Source organism: Dermatophagoides farinae, chromosome 1 (assembly GCF_024713945.1).
Source record: "Dermatophagoides farinae isolate YC_2012a chromosome 1, ASM2471394v1, whole genome shotgun sequence".
In the NCBI taxonomy this organism is placed as follows: domain Eukaryota; kingdom Metazoa; phylum Arthropoda; class Arachnida; order Sarcoptiformes; family Pyroglyphidae; genus Dermatophagoides; species Dermatophagoides farinae.
Window position 1 is genome coordinate 8,660,247 of NC_134677.1, and position 18,438 is coordinate 8,678,684.

General features: G+C 31.8%; 4 protein-coding genes across 7 annotated transcripts; 2 read left to right on the plus strand and 2 right to left on the minus strand.

The window, feature by feature from the left end:
* The first annotated feature begins 865 nt into the window (after positions 1-865).
* Positions 866-8,012, plus strand: LOC124492665 (BCL-6 corepressor-like). 4 transcript variants are annotated; one of them, XM_075735377.1, is made up of 9 exons: positions 866-1,778; positions 3,442-5,023; positions 6,222-6,458; positions 6,508-6,645; positions 6,711-6,797; positions 6,881-7,129; positions 7,201-7,351; positions 7,416-7,566; positions 7,634-8,012. In XM_075735377.1, exons 2-9 carry the CDS (start codon positions 4,781-4,783, stop codon positions 7,917-7,919), a joined length of 1,542 nt encoding a protein of 513 aa, XP_075591492.1. In that variant the 5' UTR covers positions 866-1,778; positions 3,442-4,780; the 3' UTR covers positions 7,920-8,012. The 4 variants fall into 4 exon arrangements, with proteins under 4 accessions (XP_075591492.1, XP_075591494.1, XP_075591493.1 ...); XM_075735379.1 differs by having other exon boundaries at positions 7,419-7,566; XM_075735378.1 differs by lacking the exon at positions 866-1,778 and adding an exon at positions 2,507-3,198.
* A 546-nt stretch (positions 8,013-8,558) lies between these two features.
* On the plus strand, positions 8,559-12,683 carry LOC124493135 (uncharacterized). The gene is made up of 6 exons (XM_047056210.2): positions 8,559-8,953; positions 9,021-10,759; positions 10,842-11,099; positions 11,179-12,163; positions 12,237-12,350; positions 12,411-12,683. Exons 1-6 carry the CDS (start codon positions 8,902-8,904, stop codon positions 12,518-12,520), a joined length of 3,258 nt encoding a protein of 1,085 aa, XP_046912166.2. The 5' UTR covers positions 8,559-8,901; the 3' UTR covers positions 12,521-12,683.
* On the minus strand, positions 12,592-13,632 carry Roe1 (grpE protein homolog, mitochondrial Roe1). Its single transcript, XM_047056227.2, has 2 exons — positions 13,464-13,632; positions 12,592-13,402 (listed from the first exon to the last, which is right to left on the minus strand). The coding sequence occupies exons 1-2, from the start codon at positions 13,492-13,494 to the stop codon at positions 12,741-12,743; spliced, it is 693 nt and encodes a 230-aa protein (XP_046912183.2). The 5' UTR covers positions 13,495-13,632; the 3' UTR covers positions 12,592-12,740.
* A 166-nt stretch (positions 13,633-13,798) lies between these two features.
* Positions 13,799-16,427, minus strand: LOC124493151 (uncharacterized). Its single transcript, XM_075735489.1, has 3 exons — positions 16,340-16,427; positions 14,155-14,405; positions 13,799-14,067 (listed from the first exon to the last, which is right to left on the minus strand). The coding sequence occupies exons 1-3, from the start codon at positions 16,425-16,427 to the stop codon at positions 13,918-13,920; spliced, it is 489 nt and encodes a 162-aa protein (XP_075591604.1). The 3' UTR covers positions 13,799-13,917.
* Positions 16,428-18,438: the final 2,011 nt, after the last annotated feature.

Sequence of the window (18,438 nt, forward strand, 5' to 3'; positions counted from 1 at the left end):
TTTAAATTTTTGGTAATCATTCACAATCAATCAATGATGATGAAATCTATCCATCCATCATGCCCCTTTTTGATTTGTTAAAATCACACACACAAACATACAATTGCTAGAAGACCAAAGAATCCATAGAATATTCTATTGAACATCGCCATTCTCTGTGGCCCATCACCTAAAGTGTTTAGCGAAAGGCAAATTGGTTTAAATTTATTGTGCTGTAAAAATAAAATAATAGCCATTAAAACAACAACAACAACAACCGAAGAAGAAGAAAACAAAAAGTTTGCGGCAGCCAAAATAGCCAAACAAAAAAAAATTTTGTTATTGTCGTCGTCGTCGTCGTCACTACCTGCATCGATTTGATCAACATGGTACCGACCCGATGCCGATGCCGATGCACAAATGTCGAACGATATGATGATTATCCATCCATCCATACAATATACAAAATTTTTCTCCTTTTTTTTAAAAAAATTGGTCGTAGTGGTGTGTTTAGTATATACAACAACAACACATATTTTAGCCGATAGATCGTAGTCGGCAAAAATAGGCTTATTCTTTTTTTTTATTAGAAAAAGGAAAAGAGAGGCCTTTCTGTATGTGATGTATATATCGTCATCGTCGTCGTCGTCGTTGTTGTTGTTGAATTTGAATTGCCTTTTTATTTTCAAAGATCCCGATACGAATATAATATTGACTTTGTTTGTTCATTCGTTCGTTCGTTCGTTCGTTCGTTAACAGCTGCTGCTGCTGTCATCATTTGTTTTGTGTGTATGGCAAAAAAAGAGATCTTTTCTGCTCCTGTGTGTTTACACTGTATGGGGCTATTCCAACTCAACCATCCATCCAAAATATATACTTGCAACCAATTCATTCATTTTTGGTTCTCTCTCTCGAACACATTTGCTATTCTTTTTCTCGTTTTTTGACGACGACGACGATCACCCGTCGTTATTGTTGTTGTTGTTGGATCGACAACCAACCAAAAACAACGATATGGTAATATCAAGAGATTTTTTTTCCTCTTTTTTTTTGGGTGAAAGCGTTGAAGTGAGAAAAAAAGTGTATACGAAACATGAAACGAAACGAAAGCCCGATATCGGATGAGTTTTAGTGTTTTGAAAAGAAAAAAGTTATGAAGCCGAATAAACGACGAAACAACTTGTGTCTGCATCTCTCTCGGTGCTGTGTATAAACGCGTTTCGCTCCCTTTTTTTTTTGGTTATGATGATGATGATTCCCACCGCCACCACCACCACCACCATCATCATCAATTCTCCCAATTTTGTGCATTTCTTCTTTTTCGAAACATTGTCGTCGTCGTCTTCATCTTTATCATCATCATCATCATTCGATCACGGAATACTCGTCTGTCTGGTGGTGGTCGGCTGGTTTTTTCTTATGTTATATTTGTGATTAGTGTTTTTTTTCTGATCCTAGTTGCCGATCCTATAGCCACCAACATACACACATAGTGAAAAGAAAAATTCTCGCTAATTATTCCGCTGTTTTGTTCTGTTCTTTTGTTCTCATATGTTTTGTGATCCAGAAAAGTCTTGTTCAAAAAAAAAAAAAATTTTTTTTGCTCATCAATTGACACTTGATCTCGTGTTTCGATTTTCTTTTTTTTTTTTTTTCTCTCTCTCTCTCTCTCTCTCTCTGTGTGTGTGTGTGTGGTGTTTTTGCCAATGAAAATGAAAAATAACAACGACGATGACCACGATATTTTATCATCATCTTGATCAATTATAGAAATCATCATCATTAATTATAAAAAAGTAGTAAGTTTGGCGATTATTTTAATTTCGGTTAATATTTTTTTTTTCTCTCACAAAATCTTTTCTGATTTCATTGGTGAATTTGTTCAAGAATTTTTGATCCCACTCTAATATTTCTCTCAGTGTGTGTTTGTGTGTAGGTGGAATTTGTGGTTTTGCATTTTGTTTTTTTTTATGCAAATTAGCAGATAAATAATGTCAATAATTTTATTCCACAAGAATGAAAAAAAAGATCAAAAGGCCAAAAATATTCATAGTCAAATGAAATGAATGAATGAATGAAAAGAAACCGGAACCTAAGACCATGATGATAATGATGACGATATTTACCAATAGAATGTGCATGAAGTTTTTTTTTCTGTTTCTGGTCCATGGAATATAGAATCCATGTATTACAGGAAAAAAAAGAAAAGAAAAAAATATCCGTAGCCGCGCGCTTACCCGCTTTTATTATTGTCTTTGTTTGAGTATATGTCTACACTAATATGTGTGTGTGTGTGTGTGCATAATACGTAATTCCGTCAGCATTCAACCGATGTCCCGATCCTCTCTCTCTTTCTGGTATAATAAGTCTCTTTCTCTCACTCTATACACACACCACTCAAACACACACACACACAGTTCGCTGCACCGCGATCTCTCGTTAGTCTCGATTTTCTTTTTTTTTCTTACCAATTTTCAATGGCTTTCAAGCCCAACTAACTAACCAACCAAACCAACAAAAATAAAGCATATAACAACCAGACACACACAATTATTATCATCACGCACACACGGTTTTTTTTTCTTTCAAAATCATCCATCTTTTGATCGGAAGATTGGACCTTCGTTTTGTTCATTTCATTTTGTGTTTGTGTGTGTATAGTGAAAGGTTCACAAATTCATGATCACCGCTGTAACAAATATCTTGTATCTTGAATTATGAAAAAATAAAAATCTTTCGGATGTTTTTGTGGTATTCAGTGGTGATGTGTTTAACGCCAAGGCATCAAACGAGATGAATTTTTTTTTTCATTTTCCCCTCGAAAAAATAAAGTTTTTCTTTTAAAAAAACATGACCAAAAAAGTTTCGCTTCCAAAAAAAAAACTTTTTCAAGTTTTCTCAATTTGTTTTTTTCTGGTTGAGAAAGAAGCAAAAATCTACTTTATTTGAGTGTTTTTTCTCCATGTGAATTTTTCGTATTCTCGCTTTTCATGATTGTTTTTTTTTTCTTCCGAGTTTCACTGGTCAATTCATTTGTATTTGTGTGTGATTAATTGTTAATTTGAACCTTGGAAAAATAACGACAAAAACGACAACAACCAAAAGTGGATGCACTTTTCTTTTGTTCTATCTATCTATCCGGTTTTATCACAATTACACTGGTTTGATTAGATGGCTGATTAGTTTATTTTTTCGCTGTTTTTTTTTTGTTATTGTTGGGTAATTAAAATTTTTACAACATTGTTGATAATGATAATGACGGCGATAAACTCATCAAACATTAAGCAAACACACAATCAGTCAGTCAGTCAGTCAGTTATTGATATGATGAATCAAAAATGAAACAAAATCAATTCAAATGATTCACATTCACACACACAAACATACGCATATAGAGACATATAGTGATTGTAATCACAACTTTTGTTTTTCTTTTTTTTTTCTTTTTTTTTATTCACACAGTGCATCAAAATCAAATCACATCATTACATTGGTTCGATTGATTGAAGAAGAAACAAAAAATGTATTATCCCAGTTTATTTGAACCGGTAGCCACTAATCCACCATATTCATCATTCAATACAAGACAATTTTATGAAAAATGGATCCACTGATAACACTGCTGCTGCTGCTATAGTGCCTTCCCTTGTTCATCATCCACATGCCGATTTATGTCTATCATCGACATTGGCCACATCCGATAAGCGAACAATGACTTCTGCTTCATCATCAGCAGCAACATCTATAACGAATGGAGCGCCACTTTCATCATTTCGTTTACCAAATTTTGTTTGTCCATCATCACCATCATCAGTTCCACCATACAATAACAACAATGGACAACAACACAATTCATCAATTGCCGGTCCTTTGATGGAAAATTCTTTGATCTTGTCATCTTATGGGCCATTATCATCATCATCGACGTCGACGACGACCTCCACACCAGCAGCAGCATCATTATCATCATCTAACCATTTATCATCTACTGAAAATGTCTACAATTCAACTATGCAATCGAATTTAATGGAAATAACGCCTCATCACCATCACCATCATCAAGCTCATTCATATGGAATAGGATCATCATTGTCGGCACAACCACCGCCACCTCCCCCACCACTATCACCAACAGCTTATGCTTCCCATCATTATTACAGTATGAATACAGCAAGCTATAATAATAAAATACCAAATGTTTCAACAACTACGTCGACATATCCATCGACAATTACTGCTGCTACCGCTGCTGCTGCTGCTGCGGCTGTACAGAATTTTTATCGTTCAGCTAATCAAGCAGTTCATCCAATATCTTATGGTCATCCCCACCACCACCAACACCACCAGCATCATCATCATCATGCTTCACAGACTTATAATGAAACATTTATACCTGATTCATATCGTACCACGATTACCAGCGCCGGTTGTGATAATAATTTTTCATCATCATCGAAAACATCAATTTTTCCATCATCAAATGAACAACAACAGAATCATTCATCATCATCATCAACATCATTTTCTGATCATTTAAAAAGATTACAAGAATCTTTTCAATCAAAATCTTTTTCTCCATTGTTGAATGATGAAATAAAATTGGAAAATCATCATTTTCATTCATTACATTCCAATATTGTTGATAATAATGATGTCAATCAATGTCAACAACAACAACAACAACAACAACAAAAGTTGAATTTATCGAAAAAAATTGGATAAAACAATCAATGATTTTACAATTGTGAAAAATGAAACTGCCAATATTGCACAACAATCGGCCAATGTTTGGAATCCACTAATGATCGATGATAATCAATCAATGACAACAATCGATCAACGGAAATTATCAAAATCCGATTATAATGAACATAATCATTTTCATCACCATAATCAACAACCACAACAACAAAAAAATTCATCAGAATTATCATTTTTTAATAGCAAAATGATAGTATCATCATCATCATCATCACCAAAAACAACAGCAACATCTTTAACCAACAACAACGATAACAATCAGACAAAAATGAAAAAAGATAAAGTAAGTTTTTTCTCCAAAAAAAATAAGTAAAGCAACAAGAATTTTTTTTTGTCTGTGTGGCATATAAATTTCGATTCTGTCATTCAAGATGGTTCCCGTTGGATTTTTTTTTTCATCACCAAACATACACAAACACACACATGTACCATTTCTTTTTCACCAAAAAAAAACTTGCCATTTTTTGTGTGATATGTGTGACAGATTGCTTGACAGATTTCGGAATATTGTTGCATTTTGTGTGTGTATGTGTGTCTGTTCCAGTGTGCATTTTTCTCTTTATCTCGGTAGTTTTTTTTTCTTTACACTGAATGACCCCCGAATTCTGTATATTGACGGTGGTTGATGTGTGTGTGTGTGTTTATGGTATAGTGTTTCACAGGCACTATGATTCACTTGATTCACAACATTATCCCTACATTAACTATCGGAACTTTGAGTGTTTTTGGTGTGTCGAGTGAGATATTAAATTTTTTTTTCTTCTTTTCTCCATCATTCTTGCCGATGCAAAGTTGTGGAACGATGGAACGAAACAAGAATAATAAGAGTGAGAGTAAGAGAGAGAGAGTTTGTCGTAAAGTGTAAAAATATAATCCGGGCTGCCGTCATCATCATCATCGGGTCGTTTGTGTCGACAAAATGTTGGTAAATGTTGTGTGTGTGTGTGTGTGTGTGTGGCTGCATTTATAATAACGGCAAATCGTTTGTTCGTTTCATTTCGTTTCATGGATCGGTCTCGCGCGCGCTCTCGTGAATTATAATGACTATACTATATGAAAGAAATAAAATCGACTCCCGATGATGAACGAAATTTGCCAACTTCACTTCCACTCTTCATACTAATCAATTGCTTTTCTCTCTTACAAAAAAAAAATCTCTCTTTCGTTCGTTTGTTCAATGGCTAGAGATCGTTTTGATCATTCAATGTAATGGGTGATTGAGTGTGTATGTGTGTGTGTGTATGTTAAGTTTTCTAATAATCACCCCTTATCAAAAATTATTATTTTTCCGATCCATTATGGGAAACAAATAATAATATTCAGGTTTCGGGTTCAGGTTTTTATTTCACCCAATCATTGCGTGTGTGTGTGTGTTAAGTAGTTGTGTTTCAATCAATTTACTAATGATGATGATTATGATGTTGATGATTAATTTTTCTTTTTTTTTTATTGATGAAATGATTTTGATTCGATTCGAGTAGCAAGAAAAATGGCAAAAATCGATGAAAAAGAATGAAAAAGACAAGGATGATGATGATGATGGGAAAATAAAATCTTTCAAATCAATTGAGCATCAAGTTTATGAATACAAACAGTCAAATGTTGATAATGATGATAAAACGACCAAGAATAAAAATGATTCATCAAATGAATCGTTGGATAATAATTGTAAAAATAAATCACGTGATCATAATAATAAAAACAACAACAATAAAAAGGTAATAAAAATTAATTTTTACCAAACGTCAATTTTTTGTTTTTTTCCAGAGCGTTAATAGTGTTAGACGGAGAAGATTTCGTTCCGGTTTAGATATGATACGTAATTCGCGGAAAAAATCATACAAAACTAAAATGATACGTAAAGAACAACAATGTAATAATAATGGGAAAAAAGAAATTTCAATGGTAAGATCAATCAACTACTAATTTTTGCTAGGCTGTTTTTGATTCATTAATTTTTTTTATCACAGGATAATTCAATCAATGGTCGCCGTTTTGTTGTGAATAAATCATTGGGTGAAACACTTTTACATCGATCAGCTAGAAATAATCGATTGGTATGTGTCTGATTAATGATAAATTAATTGTTTTTTTCTTTGTGTTTTTGGTAAATTCCTGTTTTTTTTTGTTGTTGGTCCAGAATGTCGTACGATTATGTTTAGAATCGGATGCTTGTGATGTGAATGCAAGAGATAATGCTGGTTACACACCATTACATGAATGTTCATCACGTGGAAATTTGGAAATTGCTCGTCTTTTATTGCAACATTCTGCCGATGTTAATGCCAGTGCTACTGGTGGCATAAGGCCACTTCATGATGCAATTGAAAATGATCACATTGAAATTGTTCGCCTGTTACTTTCATATGGAGCTGATCCACATATATCTGTAAGTTTAATTGTGAACGAATCAATGAATGAATGAATGAATGTGCTTAATGAATGTTCAATCTGCTATAGACTTATTCGGGAACAACACCACTACAATTAAGTCGTTCAAAAATGATGAGTAAATTTTTAAATGGTTTCTATAGTGATATTAGTTCAGATCGTTCAATGATTGATGAGACAAATGTATGGAAATTTAATAGCCACGATCATCATTGTTTAGGTTAGAAAAAAAACCATTGCTTTTCTTTCTATTTTCAATATAATTTCATTTTTTGACCACATAGTAGATTCAGGTTTCGATGTTTTTGCTGACATACCATCAGATGATTCGAATGATGATGATGGTCATGATGATGATGACATGGAATATGAATTTGAAGCCAGTTGTCGACCATTATTAAATCTTTATACGTTCCTACATAAACCTAATCAATGGTATGTTTGTTACATTCAAAGAAAAAAGACATTTTTCTATAAAGTTTTTTTTTTGGTTTATTTCTAGTCCATTTTATCTTGTTTGTGATGTGATTAAATCATTGAAAATGACACGTGAAATATTCATTAATAAATATCATCATATGGTCAACATTTCAAGAATAAATCGGTCAGATTTTGAAACAAATGGTCTAATTGTTCAATTGGAAAAAAGACGATCAAATTGTAAAATACTAAATGATAAAAACAAACAAACAATGAATGAACAACAACAACAGCAGCATGAAATTGAAATTGTTTACCAAAGCGAACAAATTAATAGGATTCTTGATATTGAACTAACTGTGATATGATTTATATTTACTGGTTGATTTGAAACATGTGCAAATGTTTCTCTACTTATTTAATTATTTAATAAATATAAAATTGATGATTAAAATAAAAAATATTGATTTTTTTTTTTGAAAATCAGATTGCATCGCCATCTGTTGACTGGAATTGAGATCTGATGTATTTTTCTACAAACTAGATGGCAGTACAAGGTTCAGAAAGTTAAAAAAAAATTAAAAAAATGTGAATAGAATAAAAATAGAATTAATGGAAAATAAAATTGTCTCCGGCAAAGATTTATTTATTCAAAAATGGTGAAAATAAATAAATGGTTCAAACGTGATCCATTTATTTATAAATAAAAAAAAAACAGAGAATGAAACTGATGAATTATCATTATTACGAGAAAAATATGTTGATATTGAGACTCCTGTACACACACACACACACACACAATTTAATCGGCTCTTTTTGATTTAACTTTGACGTGATTCAAATGATTCAAAATTCGGCAAGAAAAAACCTGTTTTGTTCATTTTTTTTTTATAAAAATATTAAATAAATTTGCTTCGGCGTTGTCTTCATTATCGTTGCTGTTGTCGTCGTCGTCATTTTTTTCATTTTTTTTTTTTTGTTTTTTGAAAGTGCATCTGTTGCTCAGCAGAGAAATTTGCTCGACTCATGGTCAAGCATTTATTCATTCATTCATTTATTTATTTCTGTCATTTTAAGTTTCACATTTGAAAAATTGAATCAAATCAAATCGTCTTTTTCATGTCGTTTGATTGGCTGTTGTTTTTTCATCATCATTGCCAACAAATTTTTTTTCCATGTAAAAAAAAAATCGATCGATTTTCATTTTCAAACATTGCCAATCAATTGAATGTTTGATCATTTGGTCTCCTGAAAAAATCATGAAATCATCACATCAACGAATTAATTAATTTTTTTGTGTTTGATTCGAAAAAAAAATCAAAAAGTCAAATCAACTACCTTCTCTTTTGTATGATGATGACGATGATGGTGTTTAATTGTATATTTCTCCTCTTAATATCAGGTAATTAGTGTTTTTTTATTTTAATAAATTCATTCATTAATCAAATTAATGAATGATGAATATTTAGGTCTTTATGTCGATGGTTTCCTATTATATTCACCAATCGATTCCGGCGGTATACGTGGAAATGTTACATTTTCGCAACAAACAGATGATCCTGAAAATGTTCACATCAGTGTTTATCTTTATTCACCATCCGCACAGGAAACTCAACAATTTGATTGGGCTATACATGAATTTCCTGTATTCTTTGATCTGAAAAATCCTTGCCAAGCAACTGAACTTGGCAAATCATTATATGATCTATCAAGACATGGCCGTATTACGATACCTAGTTCTGGTAGTCAAACATTGTCGTTTATTGATAAAAATATCCATCTTAAAGGACCGCAAACAATTTGGGGCCGATCTATTTATCTTAAATCTACCAATACAAGTGCACGAGCTTGTTCGAATATAATGTCTACGAACAAAAGTAAAATGGCCATTGCTACATTCACGGAAAATGTTGCCGGATCAATTTTGTTTCGTGAAAATGAATTTCAAGAAACAATGATTTTCTCCAATCTTTTTTACAATATCGATGATTATCGTTCAGGATCTCGTAATGATTGGAAAATCATGGTTACCGATATATTAGACAGTAATGATAATACTAAATGTAATCAATTACAAATATTACTGGATCCAGACAATACACCAGATTCGACTTGTTCGATGAATGATCAACGTGATTGTAAGATTGGCGATATGTTGGCCAAACATGGACAAATTGTCGTTGGAAATAATAATAATCGATATTCGAAAAAATTTTTCATTGATATGCATCTGCCACTTGATTATTTGGAAAGTAGTCGAAATTTATTCGTAGTAATTTATTGGAAAAATAGCAACAAAATTATGACTTGTGCAAAAATTACGCCATTGTTATCGAAAGAAGTTCGAGCTCATTTCGATGCCGATGGTGTTAAAGGTGATATAATGTTTAAACAAAATTATAAAATCGATCCAACTATTGTAACGATAAAATTGGATAATCTACGTGGCCGTGGCAGATATTATTTTATTCACGAATTTCCAATCATCCAGAAACAAACAAAAAATGATGATTTATGTGGTCAGGTTGGTGATCGATACAATCCATTCAATATTGAATCACAACAAACTTCAACAATGATTCAGGATACAAATGATCAATATGAAGTTGGTGATTTGAGCGGTAAACATGGAACATTAAGTGAAATTCAAGATATACAAGCCTATTTCAACAGTCACATGGATTTCAATCTACCACTTTTTGGTGTTCATAGTGTTGTTGGTCGTTCGATTGTTATACATAAAGCTAATGGAAAAAAATGGATCTGTGCCAATATCGCTTATCCTGGCGGCAAAACAATTGTGGCTAAAGCAATTTTTTATTATCCAATTGTCGGTTCAATTGTGTTTCGTCAACAGGATAATGGTGATCCGTTTGCGGCTACAACCGTTTTTGGTGAATTGTTCTACTCGGATGGAAGTGCAAATATCACAAGAAATCATCCATGGCGTGTTCATGTCAATCATGTCGGTATGGATTTCTACAATTGGACTAAACGATGTATGAGTTGTGGTGAAAATTATAATCCATTCTCTATAACAACCACTGCTGGTCGATCATATCAATCACAATGTTCATTGGAAAATCAACTTCGTTGTCAAGTGGGAGATTTATTTCTTAAATATCGAAAAATTGACATTAATCATTATTCATCGAATGAAAGCACGAGATTTTTTTATACCGATACTCTTTTACCATTATCGGGAAAGGTGAGATTTTTTTTCATTCATTCATTTGATTCACATTCACACTTTATAAATTTTGTCTTTGCTTTTTTTTTCGTCAACAAAGCATTCAATATTGGCACGATCAATTGTAATTGAAGATGAAAATGCACCACAAATACGTGGTAAAAGGATGGCTTGTGCAACAATACGACAATCACATCCGATTACGGCAATTGTTGATGAATGGAGATCTAGTGCTGGCATTTCGGCAAACATTACCGGTCGGATTGAAATGCATCAGGAAAGTGTATTTGATGAGACGAAAATTAAAATTTATCTTCGTGGATTGAACAAACTTGCTAGTGGCTATCACATTCATAAGGTAAATTGTGATTTTATTTTTTCAAAAAATTTTTTTTATAAACTAGAAATCATTTTTTTTGTTTTTTTCCTACATCAAGGCATCCGTTCCATTGGACAAAGAATTTCCTTGTTCTGGCGACATTTTATATGGCCATTATAATCCATTTGAAATTGATTCACAAATTGGACCACTTCCTTCGATTGGATCGGTCGATGAATATGAAACGGGTGATTTGAGCGGAAAATTTGGTCTTTTAAATAATTTGGCCACGTTTACCAATGAATATAATGATTTTAGTCTACCATTGAAAGGCATTAATAGTGTGATTGGTAGATCGATTGTCATTCATCGCGAAGAAAATAATTTTCGTTGGACATGTGCAACGATCAAACCAAAAGTGGCGAAAAATGAACGTGAAATCATAGCAATTGCTTCGTTCGATGATCCAAGAAATTTGATTCAAGGTTATATACGATTTAGACAGATTGAATATTGGGATGGCAGTTTAAGTGATACTTGGATTGAAACTTATCTTGCTTACCGTGGAAGCAATAAGAAAACAACTTATGGTCATAAGTGGTCTGTCTATGTTAATCAAGTTGGTGCTGATGCCTATAATCAAATCGATAGCGTTCGTTGTCTTGCTGGTGGTTTTCTATGGAATCCATTTCTAGTGAGCATTGATAAATCCTACAAACATGAATGTAATCCTAAACATCCATTACGTTGTGCTTTGGGCGATATAAGTGGTCGACATGAACCACTTGTTATTGGTGGTGATCGTCGTATATATTCGGATGTCAATCTACCATTAGTTGGTAACAATTCAATCATCAATCGGGCATTAGTCATTTCGATGCAAAATCAAAGTGATACATCATTAGCTTGTACAAATATTAAATTGGATAAACATCTATTATCGACGATTGTCGTGCAAAAAGTACCGGCATTCACTGTGGCTAAATTTATGCATCATATGCGATTAAAATTGAATACAACCGAATGGCTAGTTGTTCCAGAGATACAAAAAGCCAAAGAAATGAACAATGATGAATGTATCCAGATAATGGTCCACTTTTATGGTAAATTTTTTTTTTGTTTACTTTTTACTAATTCATATATTGACTTTTCTCTCACTCTTTTGTACATTGTTAGGCGACGAAGCATGGAAATTACAATCTGAATTTAATAATCTAATCGAATATGGATCAATCAGACGTCCAAATAATGGTGAATTGATTAAAACTTATTACAAATCTTGTAAAACAGGTAAATTCGTTGTTGTTTTTTAATTGGAAAAAATTAACTTTTTGGTCAATTATTTTGCAGCATTATTACACTCATCATCATCATCATCATCCACGATAAATACTTCGGTTCAATTATCTGTCCTGATTATTGCTACATTAATCTTGACAGTTTTCCTTTTTCAACTGTGATAATAATTTTATTGATTTTTTTTTATTATGAATTTAATTATTAATTTATGGCTGTGTTGGTGTTTTTCAAATGTTGGAAAAAAAATTTATTTCAAATTTGTAAATATATAGCTAATGTGTGTGTGTATAATAAAAATTGTTGAATTTTTTTTTCAAAAAAAAACAACTTGAACCATTCAATGATTTTTTTTTGCGAAACAAACAAAGATACACATTCCAATCATTGGCTTTTGACCACACCAACCATTGCCGGACGTATGGTTCGATCGTGAAGTTTGAAACCAATTTTTGTCACTACAGAAACTGAACCCGGTTCTTTATTTGGATCGTCCACTTGAAACAATGCATGATGTTCGTTTGGATCGAATTTTGTTCCCAATGGATTTATAGGACAAAGACCATGTCGTTGGAATACGTTCATCAATTTTTGTTCGGTCATTTTGACACCATCATAAAGATTTTTTAAATCACTATTTGATTTCAATGAATCATCCGGTATCGAATCAATGGCCGCTTTGAATATATCGGAAACTTCAAGTAAATCTTTACAGAATGCTTGAATGGCATATATTTTGGCATCTTCCAATTGTTTTTTCGATCTTAAACGAGTATTTTCTGCTTCAGCTAATGCACGTTTATATTTATCATCAAGATCTTTAACCATTTCCAACAGCGATTTATTTTCATTCATTAAATTTTCTACATTCACTTGATCATCTTTGAGGTTTTGGGAATTTTTTTCAGATTGTTTGGTCATTTCTTCTTGCTGCGCTTTACCACCATCGTTATTATTATTATTATTATCGACTTTGTTTGAAAAATTTACAACAGAAAAACATCGATTTGATCTTTCATTGATGATGGAACGAAAAAGATTGGTTCCTTTGAAAAAAACGAAAAAAATTAATAACAAATAAACCAAAAATAATCACAGCATTCTTACTGATCACAGTTCTCAAACTGTTGGCCAACATTTTGGAAAGAAAAATACGAATGATGTGTGTGTTTTTTTTTATTTTAATTTAAAATTTTCAATCAATCAAATTTTTTGTTCTGTATGTTCACACAAAATCAAAAAATGTACCACATGCAATACACACTCATTCATCATTAATTTTAAACACATGGTAACACAACGTAGTATATGAACGGTTCCAATTGAGTTTGAAAAAAATGATGACCTGCAGGTTTTTAATTTTATTGACAACTTTTTTTTGTATAATTATAATAATTGTATTTACAAGAATGATGAATATGAATAAATTATACACAAATAAAAATATGAAATGTAAATCAATTTATAAAAAAAAATCGAATTGATTTGTGTTGTTGTTGTTGTTGTTGTTGTACGACTAGTGATTCGTTCACATGACTACTTTCCAGCGATTTGATGATTTTTAAAAACTTGAATTCTTATTATCATCATCATCATTATCATTTTCTTCATTACAATCATGTGATAGGTGAGTATCAGCATTTTTTTGAATTTCACCAATTCCTTCTTGATATCCTTCCAAATGTTGTTTACGCCATTTAATACGACGATTCTATTTTTTTTTAATATTCAATCAATCGCGAATCGATAGAGTTAATATGGATCTATATATAATTAAATAAATAAATAATTTGCTTACCTGAAACCAAACTTTAACTTGAGCTTCGGTCAAATTCAATGTGGATGCCAAATATAGTCTTCCTGTGCCGACCATATATTGTTGTTTTTCAAATTCATTCTCTAAACGTTCCAATTGTTCAGGTGTGAAAATTGTTCGTATACGTTTCGATTTATTCAATGCTGTTGTTGTTGTTGTGTTGTTGAGGTTGTTGTTGTTGTTGTCGTGTTGTTGTGGTTGATAAGATTTTTCGATTTCATTGTCATTTTTTTCTGATTATGAATCAATCCAAGCTTTTTACAATTTTTAACATTTTTCGTCATCATAGTTGGTCGTTGTTCAAGAATCATCATTGATTCATGTTTGTTGACGGCTACTATTTTTGATTCAATTTGTTTGTTTGTGGCAATTTCTGTGGATGAAAGACAAATGAAGGAGAGAGAGAGAGAGAAAAAAAACGAAACAATAAAACAAACCATCCATCAAAATCTGAATTTTTTTTCAATTATCAAATCATATATTTCAATGATGATGACAGAATATTCAAAGAATCACAAAAATAGTTTGTGCCCGTGTGTGTGTGTGCGCGCGCGTTTTGGGGTTTGACGATTATTGTTGTTGTTGTCAAAATATAATGGAAAATTCAAATATTTCAAATATTTACGCATTCCATTCAACGCTTCAATAATGATATCATGGATTTTTTTTTCGGCTATTGTCGTCCAATTGGACGCCAATAAAAAAAAAGATGAGAAAAAGATGGCTGCTTGTTTTGACTGAAATCAATGAAAAAAATCATATCATGCATGATAATAATGATGATGATGAACAATATAATTGGCCTACGCAGCAACTACTACTACTACTACTGCTACTGATCCAACAATTTTCTAATCCATTATTATTATTATTGTATCATAAACAATTGATGATGACAATTATTGATGAAATTCGTTTGATGCCAAACAACAAAATAAAACGATCTCGATGATGACGATGATGAATACCGTGAATAATTTGAATTCGGTTCGGTGATCATTGTTATGAGGGAGAGAGAGATAGTTTTTTTTTCGGAATTTATTTTTTTTCCAGCCAATTTTGTCTCTTTCTTTTGTTCAACATAATTTGAATCAATTGTACCATAGAAAATCTTATTTTAATTTGATTCGAATCAAATCTTTTTTTTTTTATTCCATTCTACATCCACATCGAGCCATTCATAAATTTCAATTCAATTCAATTGAATTTACTACTTATTGAACAACAATTGATTTCATTCTTTTTCTATTTTTTTGCTGTTAAAAATGATGATTATTTTTCAACAACAAAGATAACAAGCACATACACACACACACACGTGATAAGGATCAACAATCTCCCGTTGTTAATTTATTTTTATTATCGATTGAAATCCAATCTTTCCAACACACATCATTCATCAATAGTAATGAATGACAAGCAAAAATCATCATTGAATGATCATTAATGACCATCGATAATCATTCAATCACTACTACTACTTCTATGAAAATTGACAGTTATTTGGATTTTCATTTTGATTTTTTTCAAATAAAATTTTCATTAAAATAATAATGATGATAAAAAGTCATAAAAAATGGCAGATCTTTTTTTTATGACTTTCACATATCCATTCATTCATTACCGTTTGAATATTTGAACCAAAAGAAAAAATCTTGTGAAATCGACTTACTTTTCATTGGATTTGGATAGAATGAATTTTGATGATTTGATTGCTGTTGCACCGAAAGGATTGTCTGTTGTTGTTGTTGTTGTTGTTGTTGTTGTTGATATTGATTTTGATGTCGATGGCCATAAATAAAATCAACGGCTGAATTATCGATAGATTTATTGTTATTACTGTTATTGTTGTTGTTATCGGTGTTGGTTGCTGCAAAGCCAAGAATGGAATCAATACTAAAAGATTTACCTTCCTGATGATGATGACCATTAGATCCACGATGATGATGATGATAAACTTTATTCAAACAAAAATTCAATGATTCATTCAATAATGGATACAATTGACCAGTATTGTTATTATTATTATGGTGGTGATGGTTATCATTATTGTTGATAAAATTTTCATATAAAATATTCAAATCCAACATTGGCTTGATTTTTGTTGAATGATGATGATGGTGTTGATGTAATTTGTCCATATTTTCCAATTTAAAAATTGTCGTACTTATTGGATTCGAATGATGATCATGATGATGATCAATATCCAAATATAATGGACTACTATATGACAATGAATCATGTTTATTCATCATTGTTGATAATTGTGGCATTTTTGTTGCAATGATTATTGATGATTATTGATTCTTGAAGAATAAGAATTTGGTCTGTCAATGTTATCTTGTCGGACAATTTTGAACAAATGATATTATCATTAGCCAACTACTGGCAAATAAATACACGAAATTTGATTTGAGTCGGTGCCGACAAACACATACAAACACACACACACCGAAAAAAAATCGCAAAAAAACACTAAGTTTATATGTATGATGTCTCTATATTCAGGCAAAATTTGTACATTTGGAAACGCCTTCCAATAATCAACATATACACAACCACCAAAACAAGCCATATACACACACACACACACACAAACTTGATAGTGATCAAGTTCAATAATGTGTGGAGGAGTCTGTGTGTCTGTGTGTGTGTGTGTCTAAATATTCACATCTATGTGAATCTGATATTCAATGGCGACATGAGCTCATTAAGATTTTGCCTGTGTGTGTGTGTGTGTTTGTGGCTCTATAATAATAATAACGATGACAAATAATGAATGAATGATAATGATAATGATAACAGCTCAATAATCTAATTTCATTTTTTGTTGTTGTGAGACTTTGTTATTTTTTTCACATTTGGATCGTTCCATTGTGCAGAGAGAGAGAGAAAGAAAGAGGCTGTGTATGTACATTGTAAAGAATATTCTGGCCATCCATACATGTGTATGGCATGTCATTTAGTTTAATTTGATGATAACAAATATTGTATCATCATCATCATTGAAAAAAATGAATGGCAATTTAGTTCTGCTTGGTTTATTCTGTGGTATTCCAATGGAATGTCATCCATATTTTCTATCTCTTTTTTTTCTCAAATTCTTTGGTATTTCGATTCATTACACACACACACAAAGGCCTGATGGAACAACAACAACAAAAAAAATAGAAAAAGAAAGAATTTTGATTTGTCAAAATGATGAGATCAAATTAAATTTTCTATCTGTTTGTACCGAACAAAAAAAAAATGAATAAAAGAATGTCTTTCAAACTGACATATACATGGATAATGATGATGAAAATACAAACAAACGGGGTTAATAAGAGTTGTTTTTTTTTTTGGTTTCAAAAATATCAATCTTCCACCGATGATGATGATGATAAATACGGTAGGTGAACAATTTTAATTAGGACTGATGATTACCTGATGATGGTGGTGGTTCAATATTGTCTCAAGCATTTTGTTTGCTTTCTGTTTGTTTTAAAATTCTATATTTCTACAATATTGTGATCCATCATCATCATCATCATTCAATATATTATGGAATCGGTGGCCATAAAAAAAACAACAACAACAAGCCGATAAAATAAAAAGTTTTTTTTCGTCGTTATCATTCCCAAAAATAGGCAATAATAAAAAAAATATTGATCATCATCATCATTGATCGATATATATCCATTATTGCCCTTAGGATTCGTTGTTGTTCAACACCATTTGATGATCATAAGCCAATCGTGTATCGAATCGTTGTTTTTTGTTGTTGTTGTTGTTGTAAATATTCATTTCTGCCGACTGACCGACCGACCGACCAAAAAAACCTATCCATTGAAAGGCAATTAACATTTTTTTTTCGGCCATTCTCATTTAGGAATCAATATCATCATCATCATCATCATGATAATGATTACCACCAGCACCACCATTATCATAATCATCGTCATCATCATTGTACAAGTCTGAGACATTCAAAAAAAAAAAAAAGAAAATCTACCGACGGACCGAAATGTTTTATCTTTTAGTTTATTAAATATTATATTGCACGAGAATAAGAAGCTAAAGAGAGAGAGAGAGAGAGAGAGACAGCAACGAAACGAAAATCTTTTCTCGTGCAATAAAGACATTAGTTCGTTACTGTATGTGTGTGTGTGTGTGTGACAAAGATTTTTTTTTTGTTTTGTTTCATTTCAATTTTATTGTATCCTCCCCTGCCCCTCTCACCCCAAAAAAAAAATCGTCGGCGACATTTAAAACAAAAGATGTATG

Bases quoted from the DNA above. Each gene is read 5' to 3' on its own strand.
- LOC124492665 (XM_075735377.1), top strand. From the start codon at position 4,781: ATGATCGATGATAATCAATCAATGACAACAATCGATCAACGGAAATTA. The intron at 6,459-6,507 runs GTAATAAAAATT...GTTTTTTTCCAG, and splicing joins AAAACAACAACAATAAAAAG to AGCGTTAATAGTGTTAGACG. The intron at 7,130-7,200 runs GTAAGTTTAATT...AATCTGCTATAG, and splicing joins GAGCTGATCCACATATATCT to ACTTATTCGGGAACAACACC.
- LOC124493135 (XM_047056210.2), top strand. From the start codon at position 8,902: ATGATGATGACGATGATGGTGTTTAATTGTATATTTCTCCTCTTAATA. The intron at 8,954-9,020 runs GTAATTAGTGTT...ATGAATATTTAG, and splicing joins ATTTCTCCTCTTAATATCAG to GTCTTTATGTCGATGGTTTC. The intron at 12,164-12,236 runs GTAAATTTTTTT...GTACATTGTTAG, and splicing joins GATAATGGTCCACTTTTATG to GCGACGAAGCATGGAAATTA.
- Roe1 (XM_047056227.2), bottom strand. From the start codon at position 13,494: ATGTTGGCCAACAGTTTGAGAACTGTGATCA. The intron at 13,403-13,463 runs GTAAGAATGCTG...TTTTTTTCAAAG, and splicing joins CAGTTTGAGAACTGTGATCA to GAACCAATCTTTTTCGTTCC.
- LOC124493151 (XM_075735489.1), bottom strand. From the start codon at position 16,427: ATGATGAATAAACATGATTCATTGTCATATAGTAGTCCATTATATTTG. The intron at 14,406-16,339 runs GTACGACAATTT...ATTCATAATCAG, and splicing joins TCATCATTCGAATCCAATAA to AAAAAAATGACAATGAAATC. The intron at 14,068-14,154 runs GTAAGCAAATTA...AAAAAAAAATAG, and splicing joins AAGTTAAAGTTTGGTTTCAG to AATCGTCGTATTAAATGGCG.